A 16,450-nucleotide genomic window follows, 5' to 3' on the forward strand; every position below is an offset into this window, starting at 1 on the left:
AATCTACTCCCAAGTGGGCCGGACTGGTGAAATCACGGCACGATATCTTAAAAATAAAGACAACTTCAGATTGTTTTCTTTGTTTCTAAAATAGAACAAGCACATTCTGAAAATGTACAAATCATGATGTTGTTGTTTTTTTTTTACACTTACATTTATCTTTATTTGTCGTTATTTATACTTTCTGAATAAATTATGTGATAATGTTCATCAGTCAACTCATTGGTGTAAATTTTCAATCTATCAAGATAAAAAAATAATATCAAAATCAAATTACAGGATGTTATTTATATAGTTTGCTCATTTCTATGTGTAGCGTCATCTACAAAGATACAAAGAATTGCTATTGCGACATCTTTTTTAGAGGCGGTATATTACCGAATATGATTTATTAGTATCGCTGTACTATACTCGTACCGGTATACCGTACAACCCTAGTATACTGTACATCAATACTTAACATCACTTTTTTGAAAATGTATTAGAGATTTAGGAAGTGAGCGAAAGGTTAGACAGATGCCACCTTTGTGTTTTGTTAAGAGTTGTTCTCGACTTCTTTATGAAAGTGCTGGCACTCGCAACTTTTGTTGGCCTCATGGTGGAATATTTTGCAGCCGTATGCAATAGAAAAAAGCAGAGTGTTGTAGTGTAAAAGTGTTGCTGAGGGAGAATTACTTTTGGTTAAGGGGAATGGCGTGGCGCGGTTGGGAGAAAGGCTGTGACAGCAACCTGAGGGTTCCAGGTTCGACCCCCACCTTCTACCAAACTCGTCACGTCCGTTGTGTCCTTCAGCAAGACACTTCACCCTTGCTGATGGGTCGTGGTTAGCGCCTTGCATGGCAGCTCCCGCCATCAGTGTGTGAATGTGTGTGTGAATGGGTGAATGTGGAAATAGTGTCAAAGCGCTTTGAGTACCTTGAAGGTAGAAAAGCGCTATACAAGTATAACCCATTTACCATTTACCATTTAAGGGTTCAAAGTAGGGATGGGGACCAAAACCCGGTTCCATAATGGCACCGGTGCCAATGTAAGCGGTGGTAAACAGACTGAAAAAACAAGTAGCTATAGTTGCTTGGATAATATTGTCCAAGTAACGCCTTGTAAGTAATGTAGGATCCTGACAGACGCACACAGAGTCTGATGCTCTTTTTAAACTTTATTGCTGACCTTAACACGGCAACAGCAGCCATGATAACACCACCAGCACCACAGCGCTAAGCGAGCCAGTAGCCACAACAACACAGCACCTACTCATTATGCACCAATGACATTTACAGCAAGCAAGGTTTACTGAGTGCCAATATTACAAAAGTCGCTTTTTGCACATTTTCTATGTTCTGTATAAAATTCCATTAGAATGAAACCGGTTTTTATTTCTACAACTTTTACAATTTTACAACAATTTCCATGTTTTCCATTTTTTTAGAGTACTTCTTCAGGCATCGTTTCAACGCCGAAACATTTTTTCCAAGTAACAATTTGGTTATGTGTTCATCTGGTTCAAATGAAAACAATACCCTTCACAGTGGCGGGCCCTGCGTTTCCCACCTTGGCCCTTCAGTGAGGTCCTACTTAGTCCGACTACAATAAACACCTCTCAAAACATCATCATTTATGTCACCGCAAGACCACGGCTGGAGAAATACGATACAGAAAACGGGCATTGAACCCCTCAACAGTGTACTAAACGGGCTATTTTTTGGTACATTGAAAAATAAATAAACCCGCTTCAAATATATTTTAGGTGGTACTGTCCAAATTAAAATAATTGTAAATAAAACGTATTAAACGTGAAAAATTAATGAAATACAATTTTTTAACTCACAACATGTAGGACCCATCCAACGCCATATAAGCCAGTTGATTGTTTCAAGTAGCTTAGCTAGGTTCCGGGGTTGGCCGACCTCGTCTCACAAGATCTAGTTTCTCCTTAAAGGCCTACTGAAATGAAATTGTTTTATTTAAAAGGGGATAGCAGATCCATTCTATGTGTCATACTTGATCATTTCGCGATATTGCCATATTTTTGCTGAAAGGATTTAGTAGAGAACAACGACGATAAAGTTCGCAACTTTTGGTCGCTGATAAAAAAAAGCCTTGCCTGTACCGGAAGTAGCGTGACGTCACAGGAGGAAGGACTCCTCACATTTTCCCATTGTTTACAATGCAGCGAGAGAGATTCGGACCGAGAAAGCGACGATTACCCCATTAATTTGAGCGAGGATGAAAGATTTGTGGATGAGGAAAGTGAGAGTGAAGGACTAGTGTGCAGTGAAGGACGTATATTTTTTCGCTCTGACGGTAACTTAGGTACAAGGGTTCATTGGATTCCACAATTTCTCCTTTTTCTATTGTGGATCACGGATTTGTATTTTAAACCACCTCGGATACTACATCCTCTTGAAAATGAGAGTCGAGAACGCGAAATGGACATTCACAGTGACTTTTATCTCCACGACAATACATCGGCGAAGCTCTTTAGCTACTGAGTTAACGTGATAGCATCGGGCTCAAATGCAGATAGAAACAAAATAAATAAACCCCTGACTGGAAGGATAGACAGAAGATCAACAATACTATTAAACCATGCACATGTAAATACACGGTTAATAATTTCCAGCTTGGCGAAGTTTAACAATGCTGTTGCTAACGACGCCATTGAAGTTAACATAGCTACGGGACGGTGGCGGGCGTTGTAGCTTTCGACGACACCCTGGCCGCCATCAGAGTCGGCAAAAACATATATTTCCCCAAAGTTACGTACGTGACATGCACATAGCGACATGCACATAGCGACATGCACATAGCGACATGCACATAGCGACACGCACGTACGGGCAAGCAATCAAATGTTTGGAAGCCAAAGCTGTACTCACGGTAGCGCGTCTGCTATTCATCACAAAGTCCTCCTGGTTGTGTTGCTGTAGTCCGCCGCTAATACACCAATAGCACCTACAGCTTTCTTCTTTGCAGTCTCCATTGTTCATTAAACAAATTGCAAAAGATTCACCAACACAGATGTCCAGAATACTGTGGAATTTTGGGATGAAAACAGAGCTTTTTGTATTGGATTCAATGGGTCTGAATACTTCCGTATCAACCATTGACATCACGCGCATACATCATCATACATAGACGTTTTCAACCGAAAGTGTGGCGGGAAATTTAAAATTGCACTTTATAAGTTAACCCGGCCGTATTGGCATGTGTTGCAATGTTAAGATTTCATCATTGATATATAAACTATCAGACTGCGTGGTCGGTGGTAGTGGGTTTAAGTAGGCCTTTAAATATCCTTGTTCAACCCTTCTTTGTGGGTTAAAATTAAATGTAATTATAATTTCTCTACTCCGTTTCCACGTCAGCCTTTCGCAAATCACAATTTGTGATTGTCATGTTTAACACAAGGCTACTTAGATGGGCTACTTGTGATTTAACATAAGGCTACCTAGATGGGCTACTCATGATTTAACATAAGGCTACCTAGATGGGCTACTCATGATTTAACGTAAGGCTACCTAGATGGGCTACTTGTGATTTAACATAAGGCTACCTAGATGGGCTACTTGTGATTTAACGTAAGGCTACCTAGATGGGCTACTTGTGATTTAACATAAGGCTACCTAGATGGGCTACTTGTGATTTAACGTAAGGCTACCTAGATGGGCTACTCGTGATTTAACATAAGGCTACCTAGATGGGCTACTCGAGATCTGATTGGTTATTGCAACTGTCTATCAATAGTGTGTCCTCCGTTCGTTGACACTGCACAAAAAGCCTCCGGCAGAATGCATGCAGCGCTGGCAACAAGCTGGCTGAATTCTGATAAAAGCTCTAACGAAAAAACAAGCAACACTGGAGCCTAATATGACATGAAGAGAATATGATGAATACTTCTATATATTTACGGAAAGTAAATTAAAAATAAAATTAACTTTTATTTATTTGTGATCACGGTTTATGTTAGGCCAGCAGAGAAGGCCTCGCTGGCCCTGACGGCACACCACTGACCGTTCACTAGTTGGGAGCAGGCGAACGTTGCCAATAATGACTCACAAATACACAGAATTATTTGTCTGGCCATACGACAAGATGATTTTTTGGCAATCTTCTTTTTTTTTTACCAAATGTATTTGTTTGTGTGAGCTAACTCTACTCCTGGACCACTGCACACAAAATGGTAAAAAGGCTGTCCCGATACCAATATGTTGGTACCGGTACCAAAATTATTTGTATACTTTTCGATACTTTTCTAAATAAAGGGGTCCACAAAAAATGGCATTATTGGCTTTATTTCAACAAAAAATCTTAGGGTACATTAAACATATGTTTCTTATTGCAAGTTTGTCCTTAAATAAAATAGTGAACATACTAGACAACTTGTCTTTTAGTAGTAAGTAAGCAAACAAAGGCTCCTAATTTAGTCTGCTGACATATGCAGTAACATATTGTGTCATGTATCATTCTATTATTTTGTCAAAATTATTAAGGACAAGTGGTAGAAAATTAATTATTAATCTACTTGTTCATTTACTGTTAATATATTCTTACTTTCTTTTTTAAAATGTTCTATCTACACTTCTGTTAAAGTGTAATAATCACTTATTCTTCTGTTGTTTGATACTTTACATTAGTTTTGGATGATACCACAAATTTGGGTATCAATTCAATACCAAGTCGTTACTGGATCATACATTGGTCATATTCAAAGTCCTCATGTGTCCAGGGACATATTTTCTGAGTTTATAAACATAATATACATTTTTTTTAAACGAAAGAAGATGTGATGTCAAAAAAATTTGACGTAATCATAGTAGTATCGACTAGATACGCGCCTGTACTTGGTGGACGTACCTTTCAGAGGTGGTATGGTACCGAATATGATTCATTAGTATCGCGGTACTAAATTAATACCGGTATACCGTATAACCCTATTCAGAACATTCACCCCGACTGGGTTGGCTGTGCTATTATTTTTCTGACAAATACATCACCAAGTGGTGCTGTTATTGTACTCCATACGTCGGATTGACTTGAAATTTCTCACGCACCTACAGTACCTACATCAAGGTTCTTTTGTCGAATCACCACAAACTTTGGTACACGACTTTAGAGGACTGACAAGCAAATGTATGCAAAATGTGTGCTGGATTGGTTTAAATCAGGGGACAGCAACCCAAAATGTTGAAAGAGCCATATTGGACCACAAATACAAAAAAGTAATCTGTCTGGAGCCGCAAAAATATTAAAAGCCTTATATAAGTCTTATAATGAAGACAACACATGATGTAAGTAGCTATTTAGCTATATAAGCCTACTATCAAAATGACCATGTGTCGCAGGCCGACGCAAATCTTTGTTGACAGAAATGTTGAAATATTAGTAAAACTTCAAAAAGGGTGAGATAACACCTGGAAATTACTGTCTTAGGATGGCCAAAGGTATAGATGTGTGTGTCCAAGTTAAAGGAAATGGCAGGCTGTCTTCTTCTAATGGATTTATTACAATCTTTGCAAGCTGGGTAACTTTGCTGTGGTCTGGAACAACATGGCACACAAACAACTATCAGATATGCAGCCAATATTACGTTCAGATAATGTCTCATGAAGCATGGACAAATAAGAGTGGACATAAGTAAAGGAAATCAAATATACCTGCAAACGAGGCATAATGTAATATGTGCATACAGCTAGCCTAAACAGCATGTTAGCATCGATTAGCTTGCTGCCATGCAGTGACCAAATATGCCTGATTAGCACTCCACACAAGTTAATAACATCAACTAAGCTCACCTTTGTGCATTCACGCAAAGTATAAAACATTTGGTGCACAAAATGAGACAAAGAAGGAGTGGCATAGAACACGTCTTTCTGTGGCAGCATCAGGGAAAGTTGCACATGCAAACAAACTGTTGAGTCGCAGTCCACACAACGGTGAGTTCAAGAGCCGCTGAAATTAGTAGGATAAAACGTCGCTCGCCAAATACTCTCATCAGTGAAGCGAGTTGTTGAGCCCCGGGTTTAAATTATATGGCATTTGAAGCATAATTCATTGACCATTTGTTTATTGATTATCAAACTGTAAGGTTATTTGTGCTAGTGTGTCTTTCAAAACATTGTAGGTGCAACCCATAGGGGGCGCCACAAGTGTGATAAAATGCACAAGAAACATGCTCGGATGAGCTCCTTTTGACTGTGGCTATAGCTGGAAGATAATTATTTCTTCCTCAATGTCTTAAAACTTTCCCTTATAACGAGCTTTTTTCCCTCTTCACACATAACGAGCAAAGGACGTACAAGGGGGTGGGAGTTGGAGGGGTGGGGGGGGGGGGGGTTGGGTCCACTCACAGCTGGGGTGTCTGACCCAGCTCGGGAAACAAAAGCTTTAGTGTGTGTGATGGTGTGGATGGAGGCCCAGCTATCAGCAAGCGGGCCAATCCACTTCTGCTTGGCTGAGCTGTCAGTCTTCGCTGGAACATATGGATGCAAGACGTGTGTGTGTGTCTGCGTGTGTGTGTGTGTGTGTGTGTGTGTGTGTTCTTGTATTTGTATATTGAAAAGTACCTTCCATATGAGGACAGGTGAACAAGTTAGGACCAAAATCATGGTCCCAATATGGAAAACTATTGCATCTAATAGAGAGCCAAATACTAGAGTCCGTGAACATTGCTCCAAAGTCAGGATTTTTTGTTCATTTAATGTGCATACAAAAGTAAACATTGACAGGTGCAAAGGCAGCAATCTATGATAAAACAAGACGGCAGCTAAAGAAGGACTTCCTTATTCATCCCCGGAAAAACCCGGCAGGTGAACAGTAGATTTTACGACTTACGGTGCTGACGTAAGACAACCCGCGTCCCATATGTGACCATGGGATGAACAAATACACTACGGTACATAAAAAAGTAATAATTTTACAAGAAAATATTGCAATATTATAAAAACAGAAAGAATATGAGAAATTGTTCCCAATTTTATAAGAAAAAAGTCGACACATTGTGAGAAAATTTTTTTTGTTTGTAATTGGTTTTTAATCTTCATTATTTACTTCAAGTTATTAAAGTATGTCTCTATATACATCCGGTGTTTATTCTACTTTTTTAAAATTAATTTTAAAAAAAATAGGCATAGTGTATATACTGTACATATTTATACTATTTTTTTTAATTAATTTAAAAAAAAATTGAATAAATACTGTATGTATATAGAGACATACTGTAATAACTTGCAGTAAATAATGAAGATTAAAAACCAATTACAAAAAAAACAAAAAACAAACTTAAAACAGTCTTTTTCTCACAACGTGTTGACTTTTTTCTTATAAAAATGGGAACAATTTCTCATATTCTTTCTGTTTTTTATAATATTGCAATATTTTCTCGTAAAATTATTACTTTTTTTATGTTAAATTATTACTTTTCAATGCAAAATGATGACATTTGTCATGTAAAATTCTGACTTGTATCACAAAATTGCCAATTGTTTTGTTGTTCTTGTAAAATAGTGACATTTTTTTAGTAAACCTATGACTTTTGTCATAATTTTTCCAAGTAAAATTCAGATTATTATTATTATAATATTGCCAACATTTTACAGTTTTCTTATAAAATTGTGACTTTTATGGAGTAAAATTGACAACATTTTAAGCTTTTTTTGTAAAATTGCAACTTTTATCATAATATTGCACAAATGTTAAATTTTTCTTGTAAACTTTTGACTCGCGTTGAGTAAAATTACGACTTTTATTAAAATACTTCCAACATTCTAAGTTTTTCTTGTGAAATTGTGACCTTTTTCTTGTAAAATTCCAACTCATTTTTTACAACAAGCTTTTTTATATTTGGACTGCATGTATATATTATTAATGTTGTAAATACAAATATTTATATATCTAGAAAGGGTGGTCCTAAAGAGATAGGCATTTTTCAGAGGTCTCAAGAAGGTAACAAATGCAAGTGTGTGTGTGTGTGTGTGTGTGTGTGTGTGTGTGTGTGTGTGTGTGTGTGTGTGTGTGTGTGTGTGTGTGTGTGTGTGTGTGTGTGTGTGTGTGTGTGTGTGTGTGTGTGTGTGTGTGTGTGTGTGTGTGTGCGCGTGTGTGTGTGCGTGTGTTTGGCAGAGGGAGGGTGCAAGTACTGTTTGGGCCAAATTAAAAGGTGTCAAGGCAGATTATACAGGCAGAAAGGGCAGCGTACTTTCCCGTGTTCCAAACTGCACCAGACACTTTATTAGGTACACCCGTGCCATATAATGCAGTGGATTGTGTCGTGCTGAGGGGTATTCGTAATATTTACCCCGTTTTATGTACCTCAGTCTGGTAACCAAAAATGTATTGACCCCAGTATAAAGATGCTAAGAAAAAAGACTGGTTGCCTTATATACGAGGGTCTAGACCAAGGGTTAGCAAGCTAAAATGTTAAAAGAGCCATATTGGAACAAAAATCCCCCCCCAAAAATCAGTCTGAAGCCGCAAAAAAGTCTTATATAAGTGTTATAATGAAGGCAACACATGATGTAAGTGTCTATAATAGCTATATTAGCCTACTATCAAAGGCTGACGCAAATCTTCGTTGACAGAAATGTTGCATTTGAATTTTTATTCTTCCCATTTTTGCAACATTGGAAATCGTTAGTAAAATGGAGGCTTCTCACAGGCTTAGATAATTTCTGGAAATGACTGGCTCAGAATGACCAAAGGTATAGATGTGTGTGTCCAAGTTTAAGGAAACGGCAGGCTGTCTTCTACTAATGGATTTATTACAATCTTTGCAAGCTGAGTAACGTTTGCTGTGGTCTGGAACAACATGGCACACAAACAACTATGAGAAATGCAGCCAATATTACATACAGATAATGCGTCATGAGACATGTAAATATAAATTAAATACACAGAGGACATAAGTAAAGGAAAGTAAATGAGCTCAAATATACCTACAAAGGAGGCATAATGATGCAATATGTACATACAGCTAGCCTGAATAGCATGTTAGCATCGATTAGCTTGCTGTCATGCACTGATCAAATATGCCTAATTAGCACTCCAACAAGTCAATAACATCAACAAAGCTCACCTTTGTGCATTCATGCACAGCATAACATATTTGGTGGACAAAATGAGACGAAGAAAGAGTGGCATAAAACGCGTCTTTCTGTGGCAGCGTTGAAGAAAGTTGTACATGTAAACAAACTATGGTGAGTTCAAGGATCACTGAAATTAGTAGGACAAAACGGTGCTTGCCAAATACTCTCATCAGTGAAGCATGTATAATATAAACAGTGGGATTTCTAACAATTAGGAAGGTTTGTGTCATGTTTGTCCTTCTACAGAAAATATATGAAAACAAAAAATATATTTTTTTCTTCATCTTTTTCCATTTTCACACATCTCTGAAAGAGGCCCAGGGAGCCACAAGGGCGGCGCTAAAGAGCCGCATGTATAGACCAGGGGTGTCAATCTCGTTTTTATTGAGGGCCACGTCGCTATTATGGTTACCCTCAGAGGGCCGTTAAACAGTTACTATATAATATGAATACAAAATAGCCTTGTTACACAATTTGCATAGGCAACTTTTTTTTTTTTTATTTTGTTTATTGTTATTTTTTCATTATGAATACATTTAGCCAGAAAGTGCTTTATTACTTCCAGCCATTCGCAGGTCACTTTAAATGATGTGGCAGACAACAATAAATGATGTAGCGGGCCAGATGTGGCCCCTGGGTCTTGAGTTTGACACCTGTGGTTTTGGGATGTATACATGCAAACCAACAGGTGAGCAAACAGCTTTTCCCAACTGAGTCAGAGCTTTTCCTCCTGCCACTCACACAGCGTGACTTGGAGAGATGCAGCCATTAGACACAAAGCTCATAGTACATGATTTGAATTTGGATTTGGTCTTTGTTAATGTTTTTACCACGACAGAGGAGTCATCTTAAATACAGCGACGGTCTATATTTCGGTCACTATTAATGAATTTAGGGGCCCAAGGCAAACCTAGTCTTGGGGCCGTCGACATTACAAAAACAACATGGTCATTTACTATATGTTGTTAGAAACTCTCATTCCTGTTGCATATATAAAGCTTGGCGAGCTGCATGCTCAATGAGTATTACAGTAGGAAGGAGATTTATATGGCCCTATTTGACACGTTTTACCAAACACATGAAACGTGACGAATTGGAGGGTGCCAGACGGTGTTGAATATCTTAAAATCAGTTTTGTGGCAGTTCTAACTTTGACCGCAGCGTCAGTTGCTATGTAGAGTGGCATTTTCCATAATTTCCAGCAGACTGCATTGCAAAATGATTAAGCCCCCCCATCGTCCTCTCACGCGAGATCCACCCAGAAAAAGGGACGTATGAATCCCGTCCCTACTGTACTTTACACATACTATTAGCAGAGTTGGACCAGGTGTGACGCATAGCGCTATTATTGTGAAGGCGTCTGGTGGGAAAAAGAGAGCTTTTGACTGTGGCCGTGTTGGAATGAGAGACGAGACTTTGTTTACATCTTTGTTTACTTCTTCTTTTACTTCTTCTTCTTTACTTCCTCGCCAAACCGCGGCAACATGTTTGTTTTTGAAAAGCCTTGCAATAGTTTATCGCGTGTAAAGGGGGGGCAGTCGAAATGATCATGCTTGATTAAGCTTTTTGATGTATTTTCAAGCGCAAAAAATGAGACTATATAAATACGGTATATTCCGGGCTATATAGTACAATGGTATTCAAGTCGCTCCCACCAATTTTTTAAAGAAAACAAATATGTTTACATATATTAGACGCACCGGATTATAAGCGGCAGATACATACGGGTAAGAAATATTTTGTAAATGTTTATTTACATATCTTAATTGTTTCCAAACGGTGTCTGTAACGCGGCAGTTAAACGGCTGACCAAGCAAAACAGAAGTCATCGTCATGTACCCATTAGCTGCAGAACTTTGCTCTCCAATCAGCTAAACAGACTCAATAACTCCTCAATTACGTTTTGGTGAGTTTAAAGAACTGACACCAAACAAAACGAATGCAGTTTTAAATTAATAATACTAACACAGTTTTAGCATATTCGCTAATGCTAACGACGATAGGTGGATTACATTTCGATAGCACATACAAATATGCATGAAAACACTCCTACAGGCGGGACGCTTTAGTAAGTTCAAATTGTTTTAGTTATATTGTAAAACTTACAAATATTGCTTGGAGTGATAAATTAAGAATACTTATGAGCAAAAATGCTATGGACAGTTATACTTCCGGTTTGGCATGAAACAGAAAGTACATTTTCAAACCTGCACTTTTGCATATGCATCCACGTTTATGGATGTATGTTATATTGTCTTTATATTCCAGAGAGTTAATCCGTTTTTGGGGGGGATTGAGGGGATTATTATTATGATGCGTTCAAGAGTCTTATGGCCTGAGGGAAGAAGCTGTTACAGAACCTGGAGGTTCTGCTACGGAGGCTGTGGAACCTCGTTCTAGAGTCCAGCAGTGAAAACAGTCCTTGGTGGGGGCGGGAGGAGTCTCTACAGATTATCTGAGCCCTGGTCAGGCAGCGGCTTTTTGCGATTTCCTGGATAGGAGGAAGAGGAGTCCTGGTGATCTTTTCCGCCGTCCTCACCACTCTCTGCAGAGACTTCCAGTCTGAGGCACTTCTGACCGTTAGCGAAGAAATATCCATAAAATAGCGACACCGTTTTATAAGCCGCCAGGAAAAAGTCCGGAAAAATATGTTAATTGTTTTAGATAGAAGAAAACAACAATAATTGTTTTATGAGACGGAGCCCAAGGCAACTGCCTGTGTTTGCCCCAGATGAGTAGAATTCAACAAATGCTGTTAAATGACCATATTTTATAACTCCTATTCCAGAAAAAGTATACATTTTCCTTTTATGGACCTTCTCTCTCTGATGTCGGTCATGTCCCGAAAAGTTTTAGGCTTCATTAGTTTTTAAGGCTCATTACAGTTCCTAATTGTGTTGCAGATAGCTAAGCAGCTTCCCTGGATTTTGCCGCCGACTCCTCTTCGTTTGTCCTGAAAATGGAAACGCTGGAGTCCGAGCTGACATGCCCAATTTGTCTGGAGCTCTTTGAGGACCCGCTTCTCTTGCCTTGCGCTCACAGCCTTTGTTCCAACTGCGCCCACCGCATCCTGGTGTCGCACTGCACCCCCAGCGAGCCCATCCAGTCCATTCGCGCCTTCCCGTGCCCGACCTGCCGCTATGTCATCAACCTCAGCCAGAGAGGCCTCGAGGGACTGAAGCGCAACGTCACCCTGCAGAACATCATCGACCGCTACCAGAAGGCTTCCCTGAGCGGACCCAACTCGCCAAGCCAGACCCGGCGGGAACGAGCCGCCCCCGACGCCGGCGCCATGACGCAGCCCGGCCACAGGGTGCAGTGTCAGTTCTGCGAGCAGGAGCCGCCGCAGGACGCCGTGAAGACCTGCATCACGTGCGAAGTGTCCTACTGCGACGAGTGCCTCAAAGCCACACACCCGAACAAGAAGCCCTTCACGGGCCACCGCCTCATCGAGCCCCTGCTGGACTCCCACGTCCGAGGGGTCATGTGCGTGGAGCACGAGGACCAGAAGGTCAACATGTACTGCGTGACGGACGAACAGTTGATCTGTGCCTTGTGCAAGCTGGTGGGGCGACACAGGGACCACCAAGTCGCCGCACTGGGGGATCGCTATGACAAACTCAAGGTAAGTCATCTTTGAATCCTACATAACAGGCGGATAATAATATTTGGGTTATTTCACTCGAGTAACGGTGGACATTTCAGTTGCTCCAGAAAACGTTACGCAAATAATCAGGGTTCGTACGGGTGTTTAAAAACCTTGAAAATGCTTGGATTTTAATGTTGTGTTTTCAAGGTTTTGAAAAATGCTTGCGTTTTGGGTGAAGTGCTTGAGTTTGAGTTTGAGTTTATTTCGAACATGCAAGCATACAACAAGATACATCACAATTTCCAGTTTCTCTATTCAAAATGTTCGAAAAGGAGTAGGAAGAAGCAGAGCTTATTTAATCCTACCCCTTTTCTTTTACATAACAGTTGCTAAAACTTTTGTTCACTTCCTGTTCTCAATTTATTCACAATATACTCCATAACAGTGGTTCTTAACCTTGTTGGAGGTACCGAACCCCATCATTTTAATATGCACATTCACCGAACCCTTCTTTAGTAAAAAATAAAATGTTTTTTTCTTAATTTAATCTTAATTTATAAATATTAATCATGAAATTATGTTATTATATTAAAGAAATACTAATAAAGATATATTTTACAAACAGAAAGTTACAGGAATGTAGACATGATCCCATGTTTACATCTCCTTGTGCAACATGTGAATGTTTTAGTGGGAACTAAATGCGATATCTGAAAGGGGTACAAATTATTTCCAAAGTGAGGTGTTGTGAAACAAATCAAATATTTTCCTTTAATTTATTATCCTTATATTAATGTGGAACAGTTTTGTTAATAAACGAGTGAAATTGACATTTGAGGGTGCATGTATTTATATCACGTTATGCAGTTTAAAAGCACAAATACGGGGTGAATGTTCGATGTCATTGAGTGTTGTAAGTAAGAAAAAGAAGAATACATTTGAAAAACAACACTAATGGAGACATGTTTGCAAACACCAATGACATTGAATAGTCACACTGCTTCATTTTCTATGCCCCATTCAGTTAATGATAACTGCTGGTTCAATGTTAGGCTTAGGTTTTTAGCAGATGTTCCGTATTTTTCCTACAGACAGCATTTGGTGACCTCAAACAACAAGGCTATGGATTGATTCACACTGGTTTTCGCCTTTTGAAGGGTACTGGAAAAACTGGGAAATTGATCTTGAAAATCTTAAAAAGTGCTTGAATTTGGCCATGGAAAAGGTGTACAAACCCTGAATAATATTCACAAATATGTTTTGATGGTATGGTCAAATCAGAGAATATAGAATTTGCAAGGCATCATTTTGTTTTTATGGTCAAAAAAAGTGTAAAGATAACAAAATGTTTACATTTCAGGTAAAATATTGTTTGAACCTGTTAAAAATATTTGTCCTAATGGCAAAAATATTCCGTTTCCATGAATGCTGTTTTCATTTTCTTGACTACCATAGATTTTGTGTTTTTATGGTAAAATATAAAATGTTTATCCCAAAATACAATGTTTACACCAGGGGTGTCAAAGTCCAAAGCCCCCGGATTATATTTGATTAGTATTAGAGCCAGCCCGCAGGCCACAGCCGCCTGCTGCTCTTTTGCACGCACCAATACTCCATCAATGTTGGCGCTAGGAATTTTCAAAATGGGGTCCATCAAGTCATAAAAATGGGGTCCCGCAGTACATTTTTGGGGTCTCAGTTTTTTGTAAGCGTTTTGAAAACAAATGATAAATGTATGCATTCTCCTGTTATATCTCACATTCTATATTGTTTTTTGGAAAAAGGTTGTCATAAACATTACTGAATTCATAAAAAAATAATAATACAAAAGAAAACACATTTTTATGCATATGTAAATGTATTAATTTATAAAAAAACAAATGGATCTAAACTTTACCGCTGCCGGGTATTTGTTTCTATATTCTTATTGTAATATTTTCTGAATGGGTTTGTTCTATTTTTGGCCAAAGTAAAACAAAGAAAACAATCTAAAGTTGTCATTATTGTTTTAGTTTTAATGCCATGATTTTAATTGTCCGGCCCGCGTGTGCACAGATTTTCCTCCATGTGGCCCCTGAGCTAAAATGAGTTTGACACCCCTGTTCTAGATCATAAATCATGCCTCTCACCTGGATAGAAGAAGGCTGAGGAAGTATTCCCACAAGTTGGTAAACTTTTACATCAAATTTAGACCCGGAAATGGCGAGAGCAACACACAAAAAACGCTTAGTTCCACCTTCCCGTTTCTCCGCGACGATAATGAGTCATTCTTCACCTAAATGGGAAATAACAATATTCTAGCAGTCGGCACCCTAATGACAACAGACATTGAGCAGTAAGTGATGTTTTTTACAGATTTTCCTCCATGCGGCCCCTGAGCTAACATGAGTTTGACACCCCTGGTTTACACGGTCAATGTACACTACTGTAGTGTTTTATAGGTAAACTATTGATTGTTTATGATACAAAGATATCATTGTAATGGCAAGGTAAATTATGGTGTTTTCATGGCACAATACATACACTAAATGGACACATTTTCAATGTAGCTATTGTGTTTTTATTACAAAAATATAGTTTTAGTAAACTATAGAGCAGAGGTGTCCAAACCCTTTCCACTTTTTCATTTTCATAACCAATACAATATTTGTTAGAACCATTAGGGCTCCCCTAAATGTTGGTGAATTTAACAGGTCCCGGGTCCAAAAGGGTCCCAGTCATTAAAGTGTTAAAAACAAGTCATATTATTTTACTCTCAAAGTTTAAATATCTATAGATCAACTTAAGATCTATCTGTTGACATATGTTTTATTATTATTTTTTTAATGTTTTTACGCTTTTGTCAAAGTTTTCTGGCAAAAATGACAAAATATGCAATATTTTCCATCCAAAAAATGTTCAAAGTGAAATATTTGATGTGAAGTAAATTGACAAATAATTCACAACATTGATTATGGTTCACTATTGTTTTTTTGAGCAATAATAATTTAAATGTTGAAAACAATAAGTCACATGTAAATATATCTTTTTTTTACTTTCAAAGTTTAAATCTCTTGATCAACTTCAGTTCTATCAGTCGATTACATGTTTTTAACACATTTTTTTACATTATATTTTTCTATGTTTTACGCTCTTCTTGTCAAAGGTAACCTTGTTTTACTTATACGGCAAACAAAAACAAAATATACAGTATTTTCCCAATACAAGTGAAATATTTGATGTGAAGTAAATGGAGCCTTGAATAGGTCAATAATTCATACCAACATTAATTTTAATTCATACCAATATTGATTTTGATTCATTACTATTTTTTGAGCAATAAATGATAAATGGGTTATACTTGTATAGCGCTTTTCTACCTTCAAGGTACTCAAAGCGCTTTGACAGTATTTCCACATTTACCCATTCACACACACATTCACACACTGATGGCGGGAGCTGCCATGCAAGGCGCTAACCAGCAGCCATCAGGAGCAAAGGGTGAAGTGTCTTGCCCAAGGACACAACGGACGTGACTAGGAAGGTAGAAGGTGGGAATTGAACCCCAGTAACCAGCGACCAATGACAGTTTTAAAGTAAAAAACAAACAGCCTGCAGGCAGCTTTGTGTTATTAATATAAATATTGCAACATTCTCTCGTTACATTACACGTCTCTTTTATTCCACTTTTTATGTTTGTTTGTAACAGTATTACAAAAATTTGCCGCAGGCGGTAAAAAAATAGCTGCAGGCCCCTAATGACCTGCGGGCCGCACTTTGTACACCTCTGGTACAGGGTTCCTGT

General features: G+C 38.4%; 1 protein-coding gene across 6 annotated transcripts in view; it reads left to right on the forward strand.

The window, feature by feature from the left end:
- mid1 (midline 1) overlaps positions 1-16,450 on the forward strand; it is a 130,342-nt gene that overhangs the window by 86,870 nt on the left and 27,022 nt on the right. For all 6 annotated transcript variants that reach the window (XM_062069153.1, XM_062069155.1, XM_062069154.1 and 3 more), the window contains one exon: positions 11,981-12,702. In XM_062069153.1, the coding sequence (XP_061925137.1) occupies positions 12,037-12,702 (666 nt within the window). In that variant the 5' untranslated portion in view covers positions 11,981-12,036. The remainder of the gene's footprint in view (positions 1-11,980; positions 12,703-16,450) is intronic.

Source organism: Entelurus aequoreus, linkage group LG14 (assembly GCF_033978785.1).
Source record: "Entelurus aequoreus isolate RoL-2023_Sb linkage group LG14, RoL_Eaeq_v1.1, whole genome shotgun sequence".
In the NCBI taxonomy this organism is placed as follows: Eukaryota; Metazoa; Chordata; class Actinopteri; order Syngnathiformes; family Syngnathidae; genus Entelurus; species Entelurus aequoreus.